The sequence below is a fragment of the Anomaloglossus baeobatrachus genome, chromosome 2 (genome assembly GCF_048569485.1).
Source record: "Anomaloglossus baeobatrachus isolate aAnoBae1 chromosome 2, aAnoBae1.hap1, whole genome shotgun sequence".
NCBI lineage: Eukaryota > Metazoa > Chordata > Amphibia > Anura > Aromobatidae > Anomaloglossus > Anomaloglossus baeobatrachus.
In genome coordinates, this window is record NC_134354.1 from 785,983,930 (window position 1) to 786,010,128 (window position 26,199).

Here is a 26,199-nt window from a genome sequence, read left to right on the forward strand (position 1 = left end):
GGGTGCAGCAGGGAAAAGAGAGGGAGCAAGGGGTGCAGAAAAGTAAAAGAGGGAGCGAGGGGTGCAGCAGGGAAAAGAGAGGGAGCAAGGGGTGCAGAAAAGTAAAAGAGGGAGCGAGGGGTGCAGCAGAGAAAAGAGAGGGAGCAAGGGGTGCAGAAAAGTAAAAGAGGGAGCGAGGGGTGCAGCAGGGAAAAGAGAGGGAGCAAGGGGTGCAGAAAAGTAAAAGAGGGAGCGAGGGGTGTAGCAGGGAAAAGAGAGGGAGCAAGGGGTGCAGAAAAGTAAAAGAGGGAGCGAGGGGTGCAGCAGAGAAAAGAGAGGGAGCAAGGGGTGCAGAAAAGTAAAAGAGGGAGCGAGGGGTGCAGCAGGGAAAAGAGAGGGAGCAAGGGGTGCAGAAAAGTAAAAGAGGGAGCGAGGGGTGCAGCAGGGAAAAGAGAGGGAGCAAGGGGTGCAGAAAAGTAAAAGAGGGAGCGAGGGGTGCAGCAGGGAAAAGAGAGGGAGCAAGGGGTGCAGAAAAGTAAAAGAGGGAGCGAGGGGTGCAGCAGAGAAAAGAGAGGGAGCAAGGGGTGCAGAAAAGTAAAAGAGGGAGCGAGGGGTGCAGCAGGGAAAAGAGAGGGAGCAAGGGGTGCAGAAAAGTAAAAGAGGGAGCGAGGGGTGCAGCAGGGAAAAGAGAGGGAGCAAGGGGTGCAGAAAAGTAAAAGAGGGAGCGAGGGGTGCAGCAGAGAAAAGAGAGGGAGCAAGGGGTGCAGAAAAGTAAAAGAGGGAGCGAGGGGTGCAGCAGGGAAAAGAGAGGGAGCAAGGGGTGCAGAAAAGTAAAAGAGGGAGCGAGGGGTGTAGCAGGGAAAAGAGAGGGAGCAAGGGGTGCAGAAAAGTAAAAGAGGGAGCGAGGGGTGCAGCAGAGAAAAGAGAGGGAGCAAGGGGTGCAGAAAAGTAAAAGAGGGAGCGAGGGGTGCAGCAGGGAAAAGAGAGGGAGCAAGGGGTGCAGAAAAGTAAAAGAGGGAGCGAGGGGTGCAGCAGGGAAAAAGAGAGCAAGCAAGGGGTGCAGAAAAGTAAAAGAGGGAGCATGGGGTGCATAAAGGAGGCGAGCGAGGGGTGCAGACAGGAAAAAGAGGGAGCGAGGAGTGCAGAGAAGAAAAAGAGGGAGCGAGGGGTGCAGAGAAGAAAAAGAGGGAGCGAGGAGTGCAGCAGGGAAAAGTGAGCAAGCAAGGTGTGCAGAAAAGTAAAAGAGGGAGCAAGGGGTGCATAAAGGAGGCGAGCGAGGGGTGCAGAGAAGAAAAAGAGGGAGCGAGGGGTGCAGAGAAGAAAAAAAGAAGGGAGCGAGAGATGTTGAGAGCGGGCAAGCGAGGGGCGTAGAGACAAAAAGAGAGCAATCAAGTGGTGCAGAGAGGAAAAGAGGGCGAGCGAGGGGCGCAGAGTGAAAGAGAGGCGAGCAAGGAGTGCAGAGGAAAAGGAGGGGGGAAGCGGGGAGTACAAAAATGAGTGTAAAGAGAAAAGGGAGCTGAAAATATGAAGAAGCCGAGTGGAGAGATGAGAGGGAAGCTGAGTGTATAAAGAGAGGATAGAGATGGCTGATGGGACAGAACAGCAGAAAGTATAGAGACAGCTGAGAGAGGAGAGAGCGATGTATGGAGAGGAGGAAGGCAGAAGAGAAGAGACAACTAGTGAGGATAAACAGAGGAAAGAGCAGAGACAGAAAGGAGCGAGAGGATACAGAGGAGAACTACTCAGCACAGAGTGCAGCTCCGGATGTGACTGGAGTAGAAAACAGATGATGACACAAGCTCATTTTCTATTTATTTTCTCCATGTACATATAAAATCAGCCGTGTCCCAGCTCATCATCATCTTCAAACTGTCATCAATTATTTCTCCAAAATTGCACATTTTACAGAAGCGGTGACCCCCTGCTGGAGGCGAGGCCGAATCCATTAATAAAATATCCCCTCCTACAGGAGGCCGTTCATCCCCAGGGGCCGCCGCTACGTGTTACGTGTTCTCCGTGGATTTTGCCGGCTCGAATCCTTTCTTCTCCATTTCTTCTTTGAATTTTAGGTAATCTCTCCTCTTATCAAAGTATTTAATCTGCCGGGGAGGAATCGGAAAATCAGTGCAATCCTCACACATTCAGGTCTCATCCTCCAGTCACATCCAGAGCTGCAACCAAATGACAGTAACCTTGGATCCCAGCTCTAGGCTTTAAGACCACAACTAAACTATAGAAAGTAGCAGTCTGGGGTTCACAAATAAACAGGTAACTTGTAGGTGCAGCTCTGGATGTGACTGGAGTGAAATGCAAAACTCAAGATAAAGACATAAAAGGAAAGATTTGCAAAATTATGGAATATTAAAAAGTGACTTGTTACAGGCCCAATTTCTGGGGCTGCACTACTGTAAGTTGTCACACTCAAAGCCTACAGCTGCACTACCGGGACTGTCAGGCACAAAGCAGCAGCACCCCACTTACAGGGACTGTCGGGCACAAAGCAGCAGGGCCCCGCTACCAGGACAGGTGTGCAAAAAGAACCAGGGCCCCACCTACCGGGACTGTCGGGCACAAAGCAGCAGGGCCCCACTACCAGGACAGTCGAGCACAAAGCAGTTGGGCCCTACCTACCAGCACTTTGGGGCACAAAAAAGCGGGGCACCACCTACCGGGACGATCGGGCACAAAGTAGATGGGCACACTATTAGGACAGTTGAGCACAAAGCAGCGGGGCACTACCTACCAGGATGGTAGAGCATAAAAAAGCGGGGCACCCCCTACCGGGACTGTCGGGCACAAAGCAGAGGGGCACACTACCAGGATGGTCGGGCACAAAGCAGCGGGGCCCCACTTACCGGGACTGTCAGGTACACAGCAATGAGACTCCACCTACTGGTACTGTCTGGCATAATCCAGAGGGGCCCCACCTACCGGGTCTGTCAGGCACATAGCAGCGGTGCCTCACCTACTGAGACTGTTGGGCACAATCCAAAGGGGCCCCACCCACCGTGACAGTCGGATACAATCCAGAGGGGCCCACACACCGGGACTGTCGGGCACAATCCAGAGGGGCCCCACCCACCGTGACAGTCGGATACAATCCAGAGGGGCCCCACACACCGGGACTATCGGGCACAATCCAAAGGGGCCCCACACACCGGGACTGTCGAATACATATGTAGTGAAACCCTAGCCTGTTTGTATATGAACGTCCTTAAATGCGGGGGGAAACTCTGTAATACGGTTACGCACCCACTGCCGGGGACAGAGGCTTTCAAAGCCTTGTCTAAACTGCTGACACTTCACAGCCTCCTCCTTATTGAGCTGCAGGCACTGCCAGTACTCGTCCCGGGCATCCCAGCACGCTCTTCTCTCCTGAGCGGAGGGCGCCGTCATCTCACCACTGCAAGAATGACACAGAAAAAAATCACAACATTACAGGAGCAAAGCTGGCGGCAAAATACAAAACGGCACGAGAGATCCATTCACTGACAGCAAGCAGAGATAGAGAGAGAAGCAAAAGTGAACGACTGCTTACACAGACTATAGGGTTACACTGGGAGGCTGGGACTACAGCAAATCCCTGCATGAGGGGCCAAAAACAGCTGCTTTCTTTCTCTAACAGCGCCACCCCTGACCACTGGTGAAGCCCAGTACTGCAGCTCAGCTCCATACACTTCAATTGATGGAAGTTTCTCCTGTGTCGCACAACTCCTTTAAAGGAAAGGTGATATGGACATTCCCTTTAAGTGTAGTTAGGAGTCTATAGCAGGGATACGTACAGCAGCTCTTCATTCACATATAGTATCTCCTTCGGGGGTCAGAATCCTTAAAGCTTAAATGTCACCCCGAAAACATTACTGAGTCCACTAACAAATAACCCCCCCCCCCCCCCCGCACTGACTGTGCCCCCATCTCCGTCCCCCCCGCAGTGAGCAGCCAGCGCCTTACCACACTCAGCTCTGCTCAGGGGCACATACAGCGCTTTCACGTTATAGTCAGGCGCAGACTGATGACGTCACGACTCTTCGCTCCCAACACTAGAGGTCAGACCCTGGGAAACTACAACTAATACCGGCTGTTACGGCACGACGTCGGGTCGCTGAGTGATGACGTAGGGGGTCACATGACACAACATCCCGTTGCCGTCCTGCAGGCTCCGCCCGTCGTCTCCTCTCCGCTCTTTGACTTCTTTCTTTATTTCTTTCACCGTCGCTGTTTATTCTCCTGCGCGTCTGGAGCCCGGCCGGTAAGTGTCGCCGCTGTAAAGCCTAGGTGGGAGCCGGACTCCATGTTTTTGGTGGGTTACAACGCTGTGTGTATACGGTGACCCGGGTCAGCTCCTGACCCCACACATCTCGGCACCGGGGTCACCTCATGTCACAGACTAACAATTCCCGCCCCTATAGCTGGCCACACCCACAATATTATCAATAACTGCCCACATAACATCCACAGTGTGGAGTGTCATCCACAGATCCCCCATAACAAAGCGTCACCCACAGATCCCCCATAACAGAGCGTCATCCACAGATCCCCCATAACAAAGCATCACCCACAGATCCCCCATAACAGAGCATCATCCACAGATCCCCCCCATAACAAAGTGTCACCCACAGATCCCCCATAACAGAGCGTCATCCACAGATCCCCCATAACAAAGCGTCATCCACAGATCCCCCATAACAAAGCGTCATCCACAGATCCCCCATAACAGAGCGTCATCCACAGATCCCCCCCATAACAAAGCGTCACCCACAGATCCCCCATAACAGAGCGTCACCCACAGATCCCCCATAACAGAGCGTCACCCACAGATCCCCCATAACAGAGCGTCACCCACAGATCCCCCATAACAGAGCGTCACCCACAGATCCCCATAACAGAGCGTCACCCACAGATCCCCCATAACAGAGCGTCACCCACAGATCCCCCATAACAGAGCGTCACCCACAGATCCCCCATAACGGAGCGTCATCCCCAGATCCCTCATAACGGAGCGTCATCCCCAGATCCCTCATAACGGAGCGTCATCCCCAGATCCCTCATAACAGAGCGTCATCCCCAGATCCCCCATAACAGAGCGTCATCCACAGATCCCCCATAACAGAGCGTCATCTGCAGATCCCCCATAACAGAGCGTCACCCACAGATCCCCCATAACAGAGCGTCACCCACAGATCCCCCATAACAGAGCGTCACCCACAGATCCCCCATAGCAGAGCGTCACCCACAGATCCCCCATAACAGAGCGTCACCCACAGATCCCCCATAACAGAGCGTCACCCACAGATCCCCCATAACAGAGCGTCACCCACAGATCCCCCATAACCGAGTGTCACCCACAGATCCCCATAACGGAGCGTCATCCCCAGATCCCCCATAACGGAGCGTCATCCACAGATCCCCTTTCCTGATAATCCGGTTGTTCCTCTCCTCAGAGTCATGCACGTCTGTACGGAGCACGGACGGGTGTCAGACTTCTTGCACCATTCTCTGATGATGAGTAAGGACAAGATCGAGGTGACTGGGAAGATCCTGAACCTCACCCTGGAGATCATTTTCTTGCTGACCGGAGAGGTGAGAGGAGGACGAGATGAGAGGAAAAGCCACTGGTGACTTTTATCACAGCACGGAGCCTGTGACTCCCCAGCACCACTCCTATAAGTGCGCCCCTTCATTGTGCGCCCACAAATGTTACCTTCACTGATTGGGTGGAACGCTGAGTTCTGAGGATTTGGCAGTGTGAGAGGGGGAAGGGAGCAGTCTGTGTGGGGGGAGTATGGGGAGCAGTCTGTGTAGGGGGAGTGTGGGGAGCAGTCTGTGTGGGGGGAGTATGGGGAGCAGTCTGTGTAGGGGGAGTATGGGGAGCAGTCTGTGTAGGGGGAGTATGGGGAGCAGTCTGTGTAGGGGGAGTATGGGGAGCAGTCTGTGTAGGGGGGAGTATGGGGAGCAGTCTGTGTAGGGGGAGTATGGGGAGCAGTCTGTGTAGGGGGAGTATGGGGAGCAGTCTGTGTAGGGGGAGTATGGGGAGCAGTCTGTGTAGGGGGAGTATGGGGAGCAGTCTGTGTAGGGGGAGCATGGGGAGCAGTCTGTGTAGGGGGAGTATGGGGAGCAGTCTGTGTAGGGGGAGTATGGGGAGCAGTCTGTGTAGGGGGAGTATGGGGAGCAGTCTGTGTAGAGGGAGTATGGGGAGCAGTCTGTGTAGGGGGAGTATGGGGAGCAGTCTGTGTAGGGGGAGTATGGGGAGCAGTCTGTGTAGGGGGAGTATGGGGAGCATTCTGTGTAGGGGGAGTATGGGGAGCAGTCTGTGTAGGGGGAGTATGGGGAGCAGTCTGTGTAGGGGGAGTATGGGGAGCAGTCTGTGTAGGGGGAGTATGGGGAGCAGTCTGTGTAGGGGGAGTATGGGGAGCAGTCTGTGTAGGGGGGGGAGTATGGGGAGCAGTCTGTGTAGGGGGTGTATGGGGAGCAGTCTGTGTAGGGGGTGTATGGGGAGCAGTCTGTGTAGGGGGTGTATGGGGAGCAGTCTGTGTAGGGGGTGTATGGGGAGCAGTCTGTGTAGGGGGTGTATGGGGAGCAGTCGGTGTAGGAGGAGTATGGGGAGCAGTCTGTGTAGGGGTTGGTATGGGGAGCAGTCTGTGTAGGGGGGGTATGGGGAGCAGTCTGTGTGGGGGGGAGTATGGGGAGCAGTCTGTGTGGGGGGGAGTATGGGGAGCAGTCTGTGTAGGGGGAGTATGGGGAGCAGTCTGTGTAGGGGGAGCAGTCTGTGTAGGGGGAGTATGGGGAGCAGTCTGTGTAGGGGGAGTATGGGGAGCAGTCTGTGTAGGGGGAGCATGGGGAGCAGTCTGTGTAGGGGGAGCATGGGGAGCAGTCTGTGTAGGGGGAGTATGGAGAGCAGTCTGTGTAGGGGGAGTATGGGGAGCAGTCTGTGTAGGGGGAGTATGGGGAGCAGTCTGTGTAGGGGGAGTATGGGGAGCAGTCTGTGTAGGGGGAGTATGGGGAGCAGTCTGTGTAGGGGGAGTATGGGGAGCAGTCTGTGTAGGGGGGGTATGGGGAGCAGTCTGTGTATGGGGAGCAGTCTGTGTAGGGGGAGCAGTCTGTGTATGGGGAGCAGTCTGTGTAGGGGCAGCAGTCTGTGTAGGGGGGAGTATGGGGAGCAGTTGGGTAGGGGGAGTATGGGGAGCAGTCTGTGTAGGGGGGTATGGGGAGCAGTCTGTGTAGGGGGGAGTATGGGGAGCAGTCTGTGTAGGGGGAGTATGGGGAGCAGTCTGTGTAGGGGGAGTATGGGGAGCAGTCTGTGTAGGGGGGAGTATGGGGAGCAGTCTGTGTGGTGGGAGTATGGGGAGCAGTCTGTGTGGGGGGAGTATGGGGAGCAGTCTGTGTGGGGGGAGTATGGGGAGCAGTCTGTGTAGGGGGAGTATGGGGAGCAGTCTGTGTAGGGGGAGTATGGGGAGCAGTCTGTGTAGGGGGAGTATGGGGAGCAGTCTGTGTAGGGGGAGTATGGGGAGCAGTCTGTGTAGGGGGAGTATGGGGAGCAGTCTGTGTGGGGGGAGTATGGGGAGCAGTCTGTGTGGGGGGAGTATGGGGAGCAGTCTGTGTGGGGGGAGTATGGGGAGCAGTCTGTGTGGGGGGAGTATGGGGAGCAGTCTGTGTGGGGGGAGTATGGGGAGCAGTCTGTGTGGGGGGAGTATGGGGAGCAGTCTGTGTGGGGGGAGTATGGGGAGCAGTCTGTGTGGGGGGAGTGTGGGGAGCAGTCTGTGTGGGGGGAGTGTGGGGAGCAGTCTGTGTGGGGGGAGTGTGGGGAGCAGTCTGTGTGGGGGGAGTGTGGGGAGCAGTCTGTGTGGGGAGCAGTCTGTGTGGGGGGAGTGTGGGGAGCAGTCTGTGTGGGGGGAGTGTGGGGAGCAGTCTGTGTGGGGGGAGTATGGGGAGCAGTCTGTGTAGGGGGAGTAAGGGGAGCAGTCTGTGTAGGGGGAGTATGGGGAGCAGTCTGTGTAGGGGGGAGTATGGGGAGCAGTCTGTGTAGGGGGAGTATGGGGAGCAGTCTGTGTAGGGGGAGTATGGGGAGCAGTCTGTGTATGGGGAGTATGGGGAGCAGTCTGTGTAGGGGGGAGTATGGGGAGCAGTCTGTGTAGGGGGAGTATGGGGAGCAGTCTGTGTAGGGGGAGTATGGGGAGCAGTCTGTGTAGGGGGAGTATGGGGAGCAGTCTGTGTATGGGGAGTATGGGGAGCAGTCTGTGTAGGGGGAGTATGGGGAGCAGTCTGTGTAGGGGGAGTATGGGGAGCAGTCTGTGTAGGGGGAGTATGGGGAGCAGTCTGTGTAGGGGGAGTATGGGGAGCAGTCTGTGTAGGGGGGAGTATGGGGAGCAGTCTGTGTAGGGGGAGTATGGGGAGCAGTCTGTGTAGGGGGGGGAGTATGGGGAGCAGTCTGTGTAGGGGGAGTATGGGGAGCAGTCTGTGTAGGGGGAGTATGGGGAGCAGTCTGTGTGGGGGGAGTATGGGGAGCAGTCTGTGTGGGGGGAGTATGGGGAGCAGTCTGTGTGGGGGGAGTATGGGGAGCAGTCTGTGTGGGGGGAGTATGGGGAGCAGTCTGTGTGGGGGGAGTGTGGGGAGCAGTCTGTGTGGGGGGAGTGTGGGGAGCAGTCTGTGTGGGGGGAGTGTGGGGAGCAGTCTGTGTGGGGGGAGTGTGGGGAGCAGTCTGTGTGGGGGGAGTGTGGGGAGCAGTCTGTGTGGGGGGAGTGTGGGGAGCAGTCTGTGTGGGGGGAGTGTGGGGAGCAGTCTGTGTGGGGGGAGTGTGGGGAGCAGTCTGTGTGGGGGGAGTATGGGGAGCAGTCTGTGTAGGGGGAGTAAGGGGAGCAGTCTGTGTAGGGGGAGTATGGGGAGCAGTCTGTGTAGGGGGGAGTATGGGGAGCAGTCTGTGTAGGGGGAGTATGGGGAGCAGTCTGTGTAGGGGGAGTATGGGGAGCAGTCTGTGTAGGGGGGAGTATGGGGAGCAGTCTGTGTAGGGGGAGTATGGGGAGCAGTCTGTGTAGGGGGGGGAGTATGGGGAGCAGTCTGTGTAGGGGGAGTATGGGGAGCAGTCTGTGTAGGGGGAGTATGGGGAGCAGTCTGTGTAGGGGGAGTATGGGGAGCAGTCTGTGTAGGGGGAGTATGGGGAGCAGTCTGTGTAGGGGGGGGAGTATGGGGAGCAGTCTGTGTAGGGGGGGAGTATGGGGAGCAGTCTGTGTAGGGGGGGAGTATGGGGAGCAGTCTGTGTAGGGGGGGAGTATGGGGAGCAGTCTGTGTAGGGGGAGTATGGGGAGCAGTCTGTGTAGGGGGAGTATGGGGAGCAGTCTGTGTAGGGGGAGTATGAGGAGCAGTCTGTGTAGGGGGAGTATGGGGAGCAGTCTGTGTATGGGGAGTATGGGGAGCAGTCTGTGTATGGGGAGTATGGGGAGCAGTCTGTGTAGGGGGAGTGTGGGGAGCAGTCGGTGTGGGGGGAGTATGGGGAGCAGTCTGTGTAGGGGGAGTAAGGGGAGCAGTCGGTGTGGGGGGAGTATGGGGAGCAGTCTGTGTATGGGGAGCAGTCTGTGTAGGGGGACCAGTCTGTGTAGGGGGGAGTATGGGGAGCAGTCTGTGTAGGGGGAGTATGGGGAGCAGTCTGTGTATGGGGAGTATGAGGAGCAGTCTGTGTAGGGGGAGTATGGGGAGCAGTCTGTATAGGGGGAGTATGGGGAGCAGTCTGTGTAGGGGGAGTATGGGGAGAAGTCGGTGTGGGGGGAGTATGGGGAGCAGTCTGTGTATGGGGAGTATGGGGAGCAGTCTGTGTATGGGGAGTATGGGGAGCAGTCTGTGTATGGGGAGTATGGGGAGCAGTCTGTGTATTGGGAGTATGGGGAGCAGTCTGTGTATGGGGAGTATGGGGAGCAGTCTGTGTAGGGGGAGCAGTCTGTGTAGGGGGAGCAGTCTGTGTAGGGGGAGTATGGGGAGCAGTCTGTGTAGGGGGAGTATGGGGAGCAGTCTATGTAGGGGGAGTATGGGGAGCAGTCTGTGTAGGGGGAGTATGGGGACCAGTCTGTGTAGGGGGGGCATGGGGAGCAGTCTGTGTAGGGGGAGCATGGGGAGCAGTCTGTGTAGGGGGAGCATGGGGAGCAGTCTGTGTAGGGGGACTATGGGGAGCAGTCTGTGTAGGGGGGGAGTATGGGGAGCAGTCTGTGTAGGGGGGGGAGTATGGGGAGCAGTCTGTGTAGGGGGGGAGTATGGGGAGCAGTCTGTGTAGGGGGGGAGTATGGGGAGCAGTCGGTGTGGGGGGAGTATGGGGAGCAGTCTGTGTAGGGGGAGCAGTCTGTGTAGGGGGAGTATGGGGAGCAGTCTGTGTAGGGGGAGCAGTCTGTGTAGGGGGAGTATGGGGAGCAGTCTGTGTGGGGGGAGTATGGGGAGCAGTCTGTGTAGGGGGAGTATGGGGAGCAGTCTGTGTAGGGGGAGTATGGGGAGCAGTCTGTGTAGGGGGAGTATGGGGAGCAGTCTGTGTAGGGGGAGTATGGGGAGCAGTCTGTGTAGGGGGAGTATGGGGAGCAATCTGTGTAGGGGTTAGTATGGGGAGCAGTCTGTGTAGGGGTTAGTATGGGGAGCAGTCTGTGTAGGGGGAGTATGGGGAGCAGTCTGTGTAGTGGGAGTATGGGGAGCAGTCTGTGTAGGGGGAGTATGGGGAGCAGTCTGTGTAGGGGGAGTATGGGGAGCAGTCTGTGTAGGGGGAGTATGGGGAGCAGTCTGTGTAGGGGGAGTATGGGGAGCAGTCTGTGTAGGGGGGGGAGTATGGGGAGCAGTCTGTGTAGGGGGAGTGTGGGGAGCAGTCTGTGTAGGGGGAGTATGGGGAGCAGTCTGTGTAGGGGGGGAGTATGGGGAGCAGTCTGTGTAGGGGGTGTATGGGGAGCAGTCTGTGTAGGGGGAGTATGGGGAGCAGTCTGTGTAGGGGGAGTATGGGGAGCAGTCTGTGTAGGGGGAGTATGGGGAGCAGTCTGTGTAGGGGGAGTATGGGGAGCAGTCTGTGTAGGGGGAGTATGGGGAGCAGTCTGTGTAGGGGGAGTATGGGGAGCAGTCGGTGTGGGGGGAGTATGGGGAGCAGTCGGTGTGGGGGGAGTATGGGGAGCAGTCTGTGTAGGGGTTAATATGGGGAGCAGTCTGTGTAGGGGGGGAGTATGGGGAGCAGTCTGTGTAGGGGGAGTATGGGGAGCAGTCTGTGTAGGGGGAGTATGGGCAGCAGTCTGTGTAGGGGGAGTATGGGGAGCAGTCGGTGTGGGGGTTAGTATGGGGAGCAGTCTGTGTAGGGGGAGTATGGGGAGCAGTCTGTGTAGGGGTTAGTATGGGGAGCAGTCTGTGTAGGGGGGGGAGTATGGGGAGCAGTCTGTGTAGGGGGAGTATGGGGAGCAGTCTGTGTAGGGGGAGTATGGGCAGCAGTCTGTGTAGGGGGAGTATGGGGAGCAGTCGGTGTGGGGGGAGTATGGGGAGCAGTCTGTGTAGGGGGAGTATGGGGAGCAGTCTGTGTAGGGGGAGTATGGGGAGCAGTCGGTGTGGGGGGAGTATGGGGAGCAGTCTGTGTAGGGGTTAGTATGGGGAGCAGTCTGTGTAGGGGTTAGTATGGGGAGCAGTCTGTGTAGGGGGAGTATGGGGAGCAGTCTGTGTAGGGGTTAGTATGGGGAGCAGTCGGTGTGGGGGGGAGTATGGGGAGCAGTCGGTGTGGGGGGAGTATGGGGAGCAGTCGGTGTGGGGGGAGTATGGGGAGCAGTCGGTGTGGGGGGAGTATGGGGAGCAGTCTGTGTAGGGGGGGTATGGGGAGCAGTCTGTGTAGGGGTTAGTATGGGGAGCAGTCTGTGTAGGGGGAGTATGGGGAGCAGTCTGTGTGGGGGGGAGTATGGGGAGCAGTCGGTGTGGGGGGAGTATGGGGAGCAGTCGGTGTGGGGGGAGTATGGGGAGCAGTCGGTGTGGGGGGAGTATGGGGAGCAGTCTGTGTAGGGGGGGTATGGGGAGCAGTCTGTGTAGGGGTTAGTATGGGGAGCAGTCTGTGTAGGGGGAGTATGGGGAGCAGTCTGTGTAGGGGTTAGTATGGGGAGCAGTCTGTGTAGGGGGAGTATGGGGAGCAGTCTGTGTGGGGGGGAGTATGGGGAGCAGTCGGTGTGGGGGGAGTATGGGGAGCAGTCGGTGTGGGGGGAGTATGGGGAGCAGTCGGTGTGGGGGGAGTATGGGGAGCAGTCTGTGTAGGGGGGGTATGGGGAGCAGTCTGTGTAGGGGTTAGTATGGGGAGCAGGCTGTGTAGGGGGAGTATGGGGAGCAGTCTGTGTAGGGGTTAGTATGGGGAGCAGTCTGTGTAGGGGTTAGTATGGGGAGCAGTCTGTGTAGCGGGGGTATGGGGAGCAGTCTGTGTGGGGGGAGTATGGGGAGCATTCTGTGTAGGGGGAGTATGGGGAGCATTCTGTGTAGGGGGAGTATGGGGAGCAGTCTGTGTAGGGGGAGTATGGGGAGCAGTCTGTGTGGGGGGAGTATGGGGAGCAGTCTGTGTAGGGGGAGTATGGGGAGCAGTCTGTGTAGGGGGAGTATGGGGAGCAGTCGGTGTAGGGGGAGTATGGGGAGCAGTCGGTGTGGGGGGAGTATGGGGAGCAGTCGGTGTGGGGGGAGTATGGGGAGCAGTCGGTGTGGGGGGAGTATGGGGAGCAGTCGGTGTGGGGGGAGTATGGGGAGCAGTCGGTGTAGGGAGAGTATGGGGAGCAGTCGGTGTGGGGGGAGTATGGGGAGCAGTCGGTGTAGGGGGAGTATGGGGAGCAGTCTGTGTAGGGGGAGTATGGGGAGCAGTCGGTGTGGGGGGAGTATGGGGAGCAGTCGGTGTAGGGGGAGTATGGGGAGCAGTCGGTGTGGGGGGAGTATGGGGTTACAGTTTGTGCGTTGTTAATTCTTCCCTCATATACTGTAATATTTAGTTTTTGATTCCTGATCTCACCCTTCAGTGGCAACAAAGAGAAAGAGCTCCCCGCACTAACACCCAGAGCTCAGAGCAACAGACGGGCCGCAGCGTACGCCATGAAGGGGAGGTGTGCAGAGAGGGGCTACAGCTCAGCGTTTCCACCAGGACCCTAGCGGGCCATAGTCTGTCAGTGCAGCACTGATGGATTCTGATTGCCTGATATTAGTTGTTTGGCTGCAGCTTTAGATGTGACTGGAGTACAAGACACTCTATACACTTACTATACGGAAGGTCATAGCGGAAAGTGTCTGCGTCATTTCAAGTAGCTCAAAACACAAAGGCTTTTCTGGTGGCAGGATGCAGATATTGATGATCAGTAACGGCAGGATGTAGATATTGATGATCAGTGGCGGCAGGATGTAGATATTGATGATCAGTGGCGGCAGGATGCAGATATTGATGTTAAGTGGCGGCAGGATGCAGATATTGATGATCAGTGGCGGCAGGATGCAGATATTGATGATCAGTGGCGGCAGGATGCAGATATTGATGATCAGTGGCGGCAGGATGCAGATATTGATGATCAGTGGCGGCAGGATGCAGATATTGATGATCAGTGGCGGCAGGATGCAGATATTGAGGATCAGTGGCGGCAGGATGCAGATATTGATGATCAGTGGCGGCAGGATGCAGATATTGATGATCAGTGGCGGCAGGATGCAGATATTGATGATCAGTGGCGGCAGGATGCAGATATTGATGATCAGTGGCGGCAGGATGCAGATATTGATGATCAGTGGCGGCAGGATGCAGATATTGATGATCAGTGGCGGCAGGATGCAGATATTGATGATCAGTGGCGGCAGGATGCAGATATTGATGATCAGTGGCGGCAGGATGCAGATATTGATGATCAGTGGCGGCAGGGTGCAGATATTGATGATCAGTGGCGGCAGGGTGCAGATATTGATGATCAGTGGCGGCAGGGTGCAGATATTGATGATCAGTGGCGGCAGGGTGCAGATATTGATGATCAGTGGCGGCAGGGTGCAGATATTGATGATCAGTGGCGGCAGGGTGCAGATATTGAGGATCAGTGGCGGCAGGGTGCAGATATTGAGGATCAGTGGCGGCAGGGTGCAGATATTGAGGATCAGTGGCGGCAGGATGCAGATATTGAGGATCAGTGGCGGCAGGATGCAGATATTGAGGATCAGTGGCGGCAGGATGCAGATATTGATGATCAGTAACGGCAGGATGCAGATATTGATGATCAGTAACGGCAGGATGCAGATATTGATGATCAGTGGCGGCAGGATGCAGATATTGAGGATCAGTGGCGGCAGGATGCAGATATTGAGGATCAGTGGCGGCAGGATGCAGATATTGAGGATCAGTGGCGGCAGGATGCAGATATTGAGGATCAGTGGCGGCAGGATGCAGATATTGATGATCAGTGGCGGCAGGATGCAGATATTGATGATCAGTGGCGGCAGGATGCAGATATTGATGATCAGTGGCGGCAGGATGCAGATATTGATGATCAGTGGCGGCAGGGTGCAGATATTGATGATCAGTGGCGGCAGGGTGCAGATATTGATGATCAGTGGCGGCAGGGTGCAGATATTGATGATCAGTGGCGGCAGGGTGCAGATATTGATGCTTCTCCACCATGTGACACCAGTTCTTTCTCGTACAGGATTTTGTCCTCAGGAAGAGACAGAACGATGAGTCCACGGACGACTGCCAGTTATGTTTATCAGAGGGATCCACCAAAGATCGAAGACCAAGCAAGGAACGTCCATGTCCGTCCCCGGCCCACGAGGAGACCCCAGAGCCTGGCGAGACCCCGCACACCCCAGACGAGGAGGTGGGCTCATTATCTCCTCAGTATCTAGACATTGATGATTCCGGTGACTCCATCGGGTTTTCTTCTGGTTCTCAGATCCCTGTGCGGTGCGAGGACGTCGCCGTCTTCTTCTCCAAGGACGAGTGGAAATATCTGGAAGGACACAAAGAAAGCTACAAGAATGTGGTGTCCCGGAATCCTCCGCCTCCGGGATCTCCGGGTATTTAATAACCAGTTTTACATGTGTGCATTCCCCTTTAACCCCTTCACCACCGGCCAATTTTGCGCTTTCCGTTTTTTTTTTTCGCCATTCTTCTCCCGAGAGATGTAACTTTTTTATTTTTCAGTTAATGCAGGCATGTGAGGGCTCGTTTTTTGCGGAATAAGCAGTACTCTTAAATGAAACCATAAATTTTACCATATAGTGGACCAAAAAATTCCAAGTGCTAAAAAATTGCAAAAAAAAGTGCAATTGCACGATTGTTTTTTAGATATTTTATTCACAGTGTTCACTATATGGTAAAATTGATGTTTGGGTATGATGTGTCAGGTCAGTGCGAGTTCATAGACACCAAACATGGATAGGTTTACTTTTATCTAAGGGGTTAAAAAAAATCAGAAGTTTGTCCGAAAAAAGTGGCGCACGTTTTGCGCTATTTTCCGCGACCCCTAGCGTTTTCATTTTTTGGGATCTATGGCTCAGTGAGGGCTTATTTTTTGCGTCTCTGGCTGACATTTTTAATGGTAACATTTTTGCGCAGATGCTACATTTTGATCACCTGTTATTGCATTTTGCGCAAAATTTGTGACGGTCAAAAAACATAATTTTGGTGTTTGGAATTTTTTTGCCGCTACGCCGTTTACCGACCAGGTTAATTAATATTATATTTTGATAGATCGTGCATTTCTGAACGCGGCGATGTCAAATATGTGTATGTTTTTTATTTTTTTAACCCTATAATTTTCAATGGGGCAAAAGGGACGTGATTTGAACTTTTAGGGTTTGTTTTTATTTTATTTTTTTTAATTTTTAAAACTTTTTTTTTTTTTTTTTTACTTTTTTTTTTAATTTTTATATTTTACTAGTCCCCCTAGGGAACTATAAGGATCAGCAGTCTGATCACTCATTCTTTTCTCCCGATCATATCCGCACCGCTCAGACCGGAAGAAATGATCATCTGTTGTAACCTGCAGCACTCGGCTGGTTCAAACAGGATCTGAGTCATGTGAGCTACAGGAGTCATCTCAAGACCCTGTACTACCATGACAACCACCGGATCCACGTGATCATCTCACTGCCTGTGAGTACGGATCTACCGATATCGCCGTTAATATGGCGCTGTCGCATCTTGACAGCGCCATTTAAGGGGTTAAAAGGCATGGGCGGAGAGAGATTCCACTTGTGCCTGGCAGGCACACATGTCAGCTGTACAAATCAGCTGACATGTGCACTGATCGCTGCAGCAGCCTGCGGGGATTAACACTATGACCACTAGGAAGTAGTCGTGAAAGGGTTAAATACCATTTTGCTCATATATACATCCCCCATAGACTGTGGCGAGGTGGAGATGGTGGACGATGAATCCGGGGAGCTGGACACCCTGCAGGTGGATGCAGCCCCCATCACTGTGGATGCCCCCTTGACAGGTCAGTGACGTGCACGGTTACTATGTGCTTTCTGTATTCAGCTCCTATGCAGAGCCATGTGTTGCCATGGTTACAGATCAGTGTGGTCGAGATTCAGCGTGACCTCATTGGGCAATAAAAGAGGAGACCGATGTAAAAGGGTAGCACAGCGTTTGTGGTCTGTAACCATGGTCTGCATGTGATCATCCGCCATTGTGATCCCATTCACATCCAGTCTGCACAGCACTGCTGTAAAGTGAGACGCACAACACAGGCTGCGTCCTCTTATTGTGCGCCCTTCGGTGGCCGCTGTGAAAACTGCACCTCTACACCACATGTCTGTGTGTCACCCACAGGAGGACAGAACCTGACAAAACCCCCCGAAAGCAGCAAGAGCCCCCCCGTCACGGAGAAGTGCCTGGAGGAAGATGTCAGGATGGTGACGCAGGAATACCAGGTGTGAGCACGCGCGCCACCCTCATCACCGCCATGCCTCCGATCCAAAAATCATACTGAGTTTTTGGCCTCTAGATGGCAGCAAGCTGAGTCTGGCAGAGCAGACTCGTGGGATTTTGTTTCCCCGCCCCCTGACTACTCAGCAGCCAGTATAGTCTAAGAGGCGGAGCATTTTGGTCATGTGACCCTGTGAGCGTGCTGAGAAAGCTCCGCCCCCTATTATAATTTATTTATTTTTTTTTTTTGGTGACAGGCTCTTTCAGGAATAGAGATCTCACCGCCCCAGTGCAAAGAGGAAGACGAGCCGGTGGAGATCAGCTCAGGTGAGACGCAATCCAGCCCCTGAGACCCCTCCGATCGCCAGAAGGGGGCAGATTTGTTCCCCATTGGGAAATGCACTGCTGTGGATCTGATGCGTAAGTAATCCAGAATATCTGATGCCGGATTAAAGGAATGACCAACCAATAATCCGAAATATCTGCTAATTCAATACCCAAAGTCAGACAGCGCCTCTCGGGTCCTGAGTAACCTAAAGGAGGACATAAGCACACGTCCCACGCCTGGTCCTCTTGCACGCAGCTGCGCCGTACAGCCGGCACCTTCCTGTGACAGCAGCGATCAGAGCTGAGCTCCGAGCACGGCTGCTTAACCATTTAGATACTGCTGTCAATGACGTTGAATTGGCGCTACTGCCGATGCACCAGCGTATTGCCTCCCGTCAGACCCCTGAACGGCGGGGCGCCGATGGAAAACATCCTGCACCAGGGGCCCCGGGCGTGGAAGGGCCCCCCATGGGGGATGTGATTGCTACACACACGTTTTGTCCCTTTCCCGCAGGTGACCATGGATCGGTGACGTCCCCAGAAATAAGTGTGAGCCCGGTCTGTATAGAGGGGGACACCCGGATGACGCTGCAGGAATATCAGGTACTGAGGCCCTTCCACCCCTTCACCCCGCACATTGTGACCCTCAGAAATAAAGTGTTTTCTTTACGAGCTGGAACACGTTCACATTTCTGCTTTTTTTTCTTGCATTTAGAAGTTGTATTTTGGGGGGTCATATAATTGATTTTTTTGGGTGCTCTCCTGTGGAGACACGGGGGTCAGTGGGTGCTCTGCTATGGAGACACGGGGGTCAGTGGGTGCTCTCCTGTGGAGACACGGGGGTCAGTGGGTGCTCTCCTGTGGAGACACGGGGGTCAGTGGGTGCTCTCCTGTGGAGACACGGGGGTCAGTGGGTGCTCTCCTGTGGAGACACGGGGGTCAGTGGGTGCTCTCCTGTGGAGACGCGGGGGTCAGTGGGTGCTCTTCTGTGGAGCCACGGGGGGGTCAGTGGGTGCTCTTCTGTGGAGACACGGGGGGTCAGTGGGTGCTCTCTTGTGGAGACACGGGGGGTCAGTGGGTGCTCTCTTGTGGAGACACGGGGGGTCAGTGGGTGCTCTCTTGTGGAGACACGGGGGGTCAGTGGGTGCTCTCTTGTGGAGACACGGTGGTCAGTGGGTGCTCTCCTGTGGAGACACGGGGCTCAGTGGGTGCTTTCGTCCGCTGTCCCGGCCGCCTTTAGAAAGACAGCGTGGCTCAGGGCTCATCCCAACTGAACGCCGGCCTCCTTAATCGTGGGCAGAACACTACTCAGACAACACAGGGTGAGGGAACCAAAATATTAAGACTTTATTGGATCCCCAAACAATTAACGGCACATAACACATAACCAGCAAAACCACAGAATGTAACCGGCAACAGAGTCTCCCCCTTCCGCTGCTCACCAGGGATTAGAATGTCCATGCCTCAGAGCTTCCAGGGCTACTTACTCCAATCCAGCAGCACCCCGCTTTCAGCGGGCACCCACCGAGAATGGAATAAGACCAGATTTAGGAAGCTGTGTGAGGTCTGCAAAGCCTGTAGACCGGTGACTGGATTGTCCCAAGCTGGATTCCTTCCTTAGGTGGTCCTTGATATCTCAGCCGAATCCTTGCATTCGACGCTGAAGTCCATATAGTGTCATAATCCAGGTTATGGCTTGCCAATCGGATCTGCAGGTCCTAGATTGGTATCATGTAGCAACAGTCTACCCGGGCAATGGTCAGTCCTCCTTCTTATACCCCTGAGCTCTCCATTCAGACCATTTGGGTCTTCACGATTGGTGGATAAGACTGGGCTCTTATTGGCTAGATTTCAAGCTGTATACAAAATATCCCTAGTAGTAATGGTCTCTGGCAGTAATACAATGGGAGGTTCACATAATTGATTTGTCTGGGTGTCTGACCTTCACTGGCCAAGGCAATTACATGAGTCAAAAAGAACTGTAACACTGGACTCCTAAGAGTCTTGTAGAAACAATGAGGGGCATAATCCCCGTCTATAAACAAACTATCTTCATGTCTGGCTGAATTTTAAGAAACTTAACCCATGCTAGGCACTGACAGAGTCCATGTCGTCACGCTCGGCACCCCTCCCGATCAGCTATTCTTGGACTCAGCAGCAGCAGGCAGCCGGAAATACTCAGTTCTAGAGCTGCTCCTTCTTTTGATAGCTGCGGTGGCAGCAGGCGGCGGGGAACGATCAATTCCGTAGCTGCCCCATCTTCTAACAGTGGTCGCGGCCGGGTACTGCACACCCGCCTCCTATGCAGATCAGTATGAGGCGGATGTGAAGTGCTCGGTCACGGCCACTATCAGAAGACAAAGCAGCTCCGGACCACCGTCACCGAGAACAGCTGATCGGCGGAGGTGCTGGGTGTCAGGCCCTGGCCGATCACACATTGATGACCTATCCTAAGGTTGGGCCATCAAGGTAAAAGTAGTGGACAACCCCTTTAAATTCATATAGGATTTGTGGTGCGGCACACAGAATGATGTTCACCCTTGTCCTACGCGCCTTATAGCCTTAGTGTTTAATGGCCAAGCATATTTTCACGCAAAGCCTCTGGAGTTACTTGTCACATGTCCTGCGGGTTTTTGCTAGGTTCTCGGCTGCCATAGTAAAACATCAAACCCCTACAGTCAGTATTGAAGCATACATGTTTGTGACACATGTCGTTGTGTTACAGGCTGAAATCGGAGACGTTGCACTGCTCGATTGGTGTAAGGAGGAACCAGATCCCCGTAAGATCCGCTCAGGTAAGTAGTGAGACCCTGTGCTGATGGGGGTGGACCACCATAATGCAGAGCTGTAAAGAACTGGATACTCCTGCCCATCCTAGATGTTTACTTTGCTGCGGAGCTCCGTGTGCGCGTGGCTGTGGTGTGCGCGTGGCTGTGGTGTGCGCGTGGCTGTGGTGTGGGTGGGCTGCAGTGTGGGTGGGGCTGCAGTGTGGGCGTGGCTGTGGTGTAGGTGGGCTGCAGTGTGGGCGTGGCTGTGGTGTGGGTGGGCTGCAGTGTGGGCGGGGCTGCAGTGTGGGCGTGGCTGTAGTGTGGGTGGGGCTGTAGTGTGGGCGTGGCTGTGGTGTGGGAGGGGCTGCAGTGTGGCTGTGGTGTGGGAGGGGCTGCAGTGTGGGCGTGGCTGTGGTGTGGGTGGGCTGCAGTGTGGGCGTGGGTGGGGCTGCAGTGTGGGCGTGGCTGTGGTGTGGGAGGGGCTGCAGTGTGGCTGTGGTGTGGGAGGGGCTGCAGTGTGGGCGTTGCTGTGGTGTGGGTGGGCTGCAGTGTGGGCGTGGGTGGGGCTGCAGTGTGGGCGTGGCTGTGGGGTGGGAGGGGCCGCAGTGTGGCTGTGGTGTGGGAGGGGCTGCAGTGTGGTCGTGGCTTTACATCTTAGATTACTCACCTATGACTGTATTACAGGTCTACCAACCACCTGGAAAGTGCAGCCGGAGACCCCCCACCTGTTAATTCCTTTGCACCATAAAAACGGACTTCTTCCAACTAACCTGGGAGGGAATACTTCCCGTGACTGCTCCTCCATGGCAAAACCTAAGGCTGCTCTGCATGAAGCTCCGCCCCTGAGGAGCAAAACAAATCTACCAAACCTAATTCGGAAAACCCCCCACATAGATGCCTCCTCTAGTAATATAATGACATACGGGGGTGGGGCCGTAAACATAGCGCCAATCCTGGATATCCTGACGGCGCATAAATGTCAGCAGTGTGGGCGGAGCTTCCGAAATGAGACCGACCTGATCTCTCACCAGAGGACCCACGAGAAAATGTACCACTGCGCATTGTGCCAGCAGAGCTTCATGGATAAATCCGCCCTGGTGGTCCACGAGTGGACTTACCACATTCAGGAACCCAAGGTGGAGGAACTGCAGCCCAAACAACAAGCCCCAAGGGAGGACAGGCCGTTCTCCTGCCTGGAATGCGGGAAGTCGTTCATGAAGAAGTCGAGCCTGGTGAAGCATCAGAGGATCCACACCGGCGCCTTTGCCTGTCCGGACTGCGGGAAGTGTCTGTCGGACAAGACAGGTCTCATTATTCACCGGAGGACTCACACGGGAGAGAAGCCCTTTTCTTGTTCTGAGTGCGGGAGACGGTTCACCCAGATGTGCCACCTCATCACCCATCAGAGCGTCCACACCGGAAAGAAGTCCTTTGCTTGCTCCGATTGTGGGAAGTGTTTTTCAATCAGGTCGGTCCTGGAAGCCCACCAGGCCCTCCACAATCGGCACAGACTGCAGAGGTCCGAGCTCATGGCCCATGCGAAGGACTCGGACTCCACGGCCTGATACCTTCCTGGAGAACTTACGGGTCCAGATATTGGAGGTGTCTAGAATCCTATCCCTGACTACTACCCATGAACTCGTACCCCCAGAGGCATCTCCTAATCCTGACTACTAACCATGAACTCATAACCCTGGGACATCACCTGACCCTGACTAGTACCCATGAACTCATACCCCCAGGGGCATCACTTGACCGTAACTACTGCCCCTGGACTCATACCCCCAGTGGCATTGCCCATGAACTCGTACCCCTGGGGCATCACCTGTCCCTGACTACTACCCATGAACTCATAACCACAGGGGCATCTCCAAACCTTGACTGCTACCCATGAACTTGTATGCCCAGGGGCATCGCCTGACCCTGACTACTGCCCCTGAACTCATACCCCCAGGGGCATTACCCATGAACTTGTACACCCAGAGGCATCACTTGACCCTAACTACTACCCATGAACTCATACACCTGGGGCATCTCCAAACCGTGACTGTTACCCATGAACTCTTATCCCCAGGTGCATTGCCTGACCCTGAATACTGCCCCTTAACTCATACCACCAGGGGGGGTATCACTTGACCCTGACTACTGTCCCTGAACTCATCCCCACAGGGGCATGGCCCATGAACTCGTATGCCCAGGGGCATCGCCTGACCCTGAATACTACCCCTGAACTCATACTCCCCAGGGGTATCGCCCATGAGCTCTTACCCCCAGGGGCATCGCCTGACCCTGACTACTACCCATGAACTGATCCCCCCCCCCCCCCCCTCCTGGGCCATCTGACCAATTCTCTGAGGATCCATTGGCCCATTGCATGCTGGGAGTTGCCGTATGGCTGAAACTCTGCTCATCTCATTCAGAGTTCTGCAACTTTCTCATAAACTGTGTCCTAATGTCTTGACTTATTCCAGATCTCTGCTTGCTGTCAGTGAACACAAACTCTTTCATTATTATGTAAAACCCATGGGCTGAAGCCTGTACAGACCTAACACTTCTCACGTCTGTGATGGATACAATATATCAGCCTGAAGAAGGCATCCTGACCTCCAGACTGACACACTGTAACGAACTATATGTAGTAGATCTGTAGAGGTTGTTTTTTGTTTGTCTTTTTATTAATCTTTTAGATGTAAACAAATGTCTTCATTCATTGACAGCAAGTAGAGATCTTGAAAACATTGGGACATTACATGCAAAGACCACGATTCGTTCACACCGTCGTTGGCGCCAAATTCACATTTTATGCAAAGAATTCTGGCGAAATCCGCAGATTCTCAGAAGGTGACAGAACGTTCCTCCATTCTACAATTCCAGGTTCTTGCATCGCGTTTTCCCGTCTCGCAGGTTGAGATTCACTTTGTTTTTTGTTCTTGGTTTTTCTGTCATTGACGGCTCGCAGAGGTCTCGCGAGGATAAGGACGTGACTAAGTAAAGGAGAACATTGCAGGACTGTTCATCATACGGTCGGTAAAGGGGTTTGGCCGGGATCAGAAAAACATGGCTGCGTCCTTCCAGGAGCGGCGCTGCCCCTATGTGTGATGGGCCGGAGCCATTTCCAAGATTGTCCTACAAGGCGGTGACTTTAAGGAGTAAAACGAGTCCGGTCCACGTTGGCGATAACAGAGATTCGGCCACAGAAACGAAATCCGCGCGTCCTCTTTATTTTCGCATGTACATATTATGTGGCGCACTTTGCCTTATTTATCATTAAATATGAAATACGCAGGACGATGTGTTCTGCCGTCACTCACACTGTGGCTTCTACGTCTCTGTGATGCTATCGCTTTGTCGTTGACTTTCCCACCCTATTTAATGTGTCTTTTGTATGTTGAAGGGGTTGTAGGGCGGCACTGTGGCTCAGTGGTTAGCACTGCAGTCTTGTGGTGGCTCAGTGGTTAGCACTGTAGTCTTGTGGTGGCTCAGTGGTTAGCACTCTAGTCTTGTGGTGGCTCGGTGGTTAGCACTGCAGTCGTGTGGTGGCTCAGTGGTTAGCACTCTAGTCTTGTGGTGGCTCGGTGGTTAGCACTGCAGTCGTGTGGTGGCTCGGTGGTTAGCACTGCAGTCTTGTGGTGGCTCGGTGGTTAGCACTGCAGTCTTGTGGTGGCTCGGTGGTTAGCACTGCAGTCTTGTGGTGGCTCGGTGGTTAGCACTGCAGTCGTGTGGTGGCTCGGTGGTTAGCACTGCAGTCTTGTGGTGGCTCGGTGGTTAGCACTGTAGTCTTGCAGAGCTGGGGTCCTGGGTTCTAGTCCCACTAAGGTCAACATCCGCAAGGAGTTTGTATGTTCTCTCCGTGTTTGCGTGGGTTTCCTCCGGGTACTCCGGTTTCCTCCCACACTCCAAAGACATACTGATAGGGAATTTAGATTGCGAGCCCCAATGGGGAAAGTGTTGCCAATGTATGTAAAGCGCTGCGGAATTAATAGCGCTATATAAATTAATAAATATTATTATTATTGTCCTATGGATCGTGGGGTAGATGTTAACCCCACTTCCCCATACAGACTAGGAGAACCCTGAATCTGTCCGTGTTTTGTCCATGCCTAAGGAGGTCGGCACCCTAAAGTTAATGCAGTGCCACCCCAACTCAATGTCGGCTGACCCCGAGTGTCAGTAACTGTGCCCTAAACTATAAACCAAGTGTAACACAAAACACCAAGAAACATAAAAGAAGTGCACCCAAACAGAGGGTGAGACACAGGGATAAAGACATGTTCACACAGGCGTACAGGGAAGACTGAAGAAACCCAAAAAGACTAATAGGTAGAGTGGAAACCCTCAAAATCCCAAAAGAAATACAGTGGGAGAATACTGGGAAAGGAAAGACACAAACAAACCACTGGGAAAAAAAAGTGATAACCCCGCAAGATTATCCTAAATTAAAGAGCTGGGATTCCAAACATCCATCAACCTGTGAATATAACCAGCACTGAGGCATGTGCATGGGGAGTATAAATAGTGCCTCCCAAGATGTGATAGGGCAAAGAAATTGAGGAAGTGAACCTGAGTGTAAAAAGAACAGAAAGGGAAAGGAAAGACAAGAGAACTAACAGCAGCTGGACCAATACAAAACATGCTAAACTGCAGGGAAAAGTAAAAGTGATAACTCTGCAAGATTATCCTAAACTAAGGAGCTGGGACTCCAAACATCCATCAACTTTTGAATATAACCAGCACTGAGGCATGTGCATGGCGAGTATAAATAGCAACTCCCAGAATGTGATAGGGCAAAGAAAACAAGGAAGTGAAAACACCTGAGTGTAAAAAGAACAGAAAGGAAAGACGAGAACGAACAGCAGTTGCGCCGATACAAAACATGCTGAACTGCAAGGAACAGTAAAAGTGATAACTCCGCAAGATTATCCTAAACTGAGGAGCTGGGACTGCTAACATCCATCAACCTTTGAATATAACGAGCACTGAGGTAAGTGCATGATAAGCCTCTCTCAATATGTGATAGGGAAAACAAAACAAGGAAGTGAAAACAAAAAAAGGAAAGACAAGAGAACCAACAGCATTTGGACCGATACAAAACCTGCTACACCGCAGGGAACAGTAAAAGTGATAACTCCGCAAGATTATCCTAAACTAAGGAGCTAGGACTCTAAACATCCATGAACCTTTGAATATACACAGCACTGAGGCATGTGCATGGCGAGTATAAATAGCACCTCCCAGAATGTGATAGGGCAAAGAAAACGAGTAAGTGAAAACACCTGAGTGGAAACAAAACAGGCAAAGGAAAGACAAGAGAACTAACAGCAGCTGGACCAATACAAAACATGCTGTGGTCATGACACAAGTAGGAGAAGCTTTGCAAATTTTCTTTTAGGCATAAGAAAACATCACTGATGAAAATCTGGTCCAGCTCACTGATTGAAATTAGTTGTAATCTGTGCAAAATCAGTCTCCTTCCCCCTCTGGCAGCTGACAATTTAGACCCTTCTTACTTGTCCTGTAGAGAGAATGGTCTCAGCGACACAGCACTACTGCGCAGGCTATGATCCTTCCCTGACAAATAGACCAGAAAACTATTTCTATTGGCTGCCCGGCCTGAGCAGAGGGTCACTGGGCAGAGACCTGGCTGCAGGGAGCGTTATTGAGCATGTGTGAGCACCAGCACTTGGCTCGTTAGGTGGTCATGCGCCATTAAAGTCAATTCTTATCTTTTGGCCAGAGTAGAGACCAATTAGAAAGAGTCTCTCTCTTTGGAGGACCGTTCTCACACCACCCATTGATAAGAACGGGCACTGTGTAATACTTCATTTCTCCTGTGGGGGCACCGCAGGCAACTCAAACACTTAGATTTCTGATACCTGGAGCTCCCAGCAGCAGGAAACTTTGTGATCACCTTATTGTTCTAACAAGTAGGGATGGTCCACAGCGGAAAACCCCTTTAAGGTGACATTCTAAAATAATATAAAGAAGAAGTGCTTTCTGGTAAAAAAAAAAGCCAGGGCCGAAAAAAAGAGGATTTTTGGACTTAAAATACCTTTCTTGGTCTCTTCATTGGGGAGGACAATCAGTGGAATGAAGATCAAGTAGGTCTCTTCTGTGGGAGTAGGGTGCGCTTCCCACATTTGATATCCGAAATGATCTTGTCCAACTTCTCCCCAAAAAACGAAAGGAACGCTTGGTGCAAGTCCGCTTGTCACTGTGGTCCGCGTTCCACACTCTCAGCCAGAGGATACAGAGGATAGTCGTCATATC

The 26,199-nt window shown here is 53.6% G+C and overlaps 2 protein-coding genes across 2 annotated transcripts; one reads left to right on the forward strand and one right to left on the reverse strand.

Annotated features, from left to right (window-relative positions):
* Positions 1-1,774: 1,774 nt before the first annotated feature.
* COA6 (cytochrome c oxidase assembly factor 6) lies at positions 1,775-4,052 on the reverse strand. The gene is made up of 3 exons (XM_075337627.1): positions 3,931-4,052; positions 3,232-3,382; positions 1,775-2,078 (listed from the first exon to the last, which is right to left on the reverse strand). The coding sequence occupies exons 2-3, from the start codon at positions 3,373-3,375 to the stop codon at positions 1,983-1,985; spliced, it is 240 nt and encodes a 79-aa protein (XP_075193742.1). The 5' UTR covers positions 3,376-3,382; positions 3,931-4,052; the 3' UTR covers positions 1,775-1,982.
* Positions 4,053-4,095: 43 nt separating this feature from the next.
* Positions 4,096-23,260, forward strand: LOC142292327 (uncharacterized). The gene is made up of 10 exons (XM_075337626.1): positions 4,096-4,228; positions 5,421-5,559; positions 14,610-14,780; positions 14,856-14,979; positions 16,311-16,406; positions 16,742-16,842; positions 17,095-17,164; positions 17,679-17,767; positions 19,890-19,959; positions 20,617-23,260. Exons 2-10 carry the CDS (start codon positions 5,425-5,427, stop codon positions 21,495-21,497), a joined length of 1,737 nt encoding a protein of 578 aa, XP_075193741.1. The 5' UTR covers positions 4,096-4,228; positions 5,421-5,424; the 3' UTR covers positions 21,498-23,260.
* The last annotated feature ends 2,939 nt before the right edge of the window (positions 23,261-26,199 follow it).

Excerpts from the sequence above, each read along its gene's own strand:
- LOC142292327 (XM_075337626.1), top strand. The coding sequence starts at position 5,425 with ATGCACGTCTGTACGGAGCACGGACGGGTGTCAGACTTCTTGCACCAT. Across the intron at positions 5,560-14,609 it reads TTTTCTTGCTGACCGGAGAG|GATTTTGTCCTCAGGAAGAG; the intron begins GTGAGAGGAGGA and ends TTTCTCGTACAG. Across the intron at positions 19,960-20,616 it reads TCCCCGTAAGATCCGCTCAG|GTCTACCAACCACCTGGAAA; the intron begins GTAAGTAGTGAG and ends ACTGTATTACAG.
- COA6 (XM_075337627.1), bottom strand. The coding sequence starts at position 3,375 with ATGACGGCGCCCTCCGCTCAGGAGAGAAGAGCGTGCTGGGATGCCCGG. Across the intron at positions 2,079-3,231 it reads GCCTCTGTCCCCGGCAGTGG|ATTAAATACTTTGATAAGAG; the intron begins GTGCGTAACCGT and ends CCTCCCCGGCAG.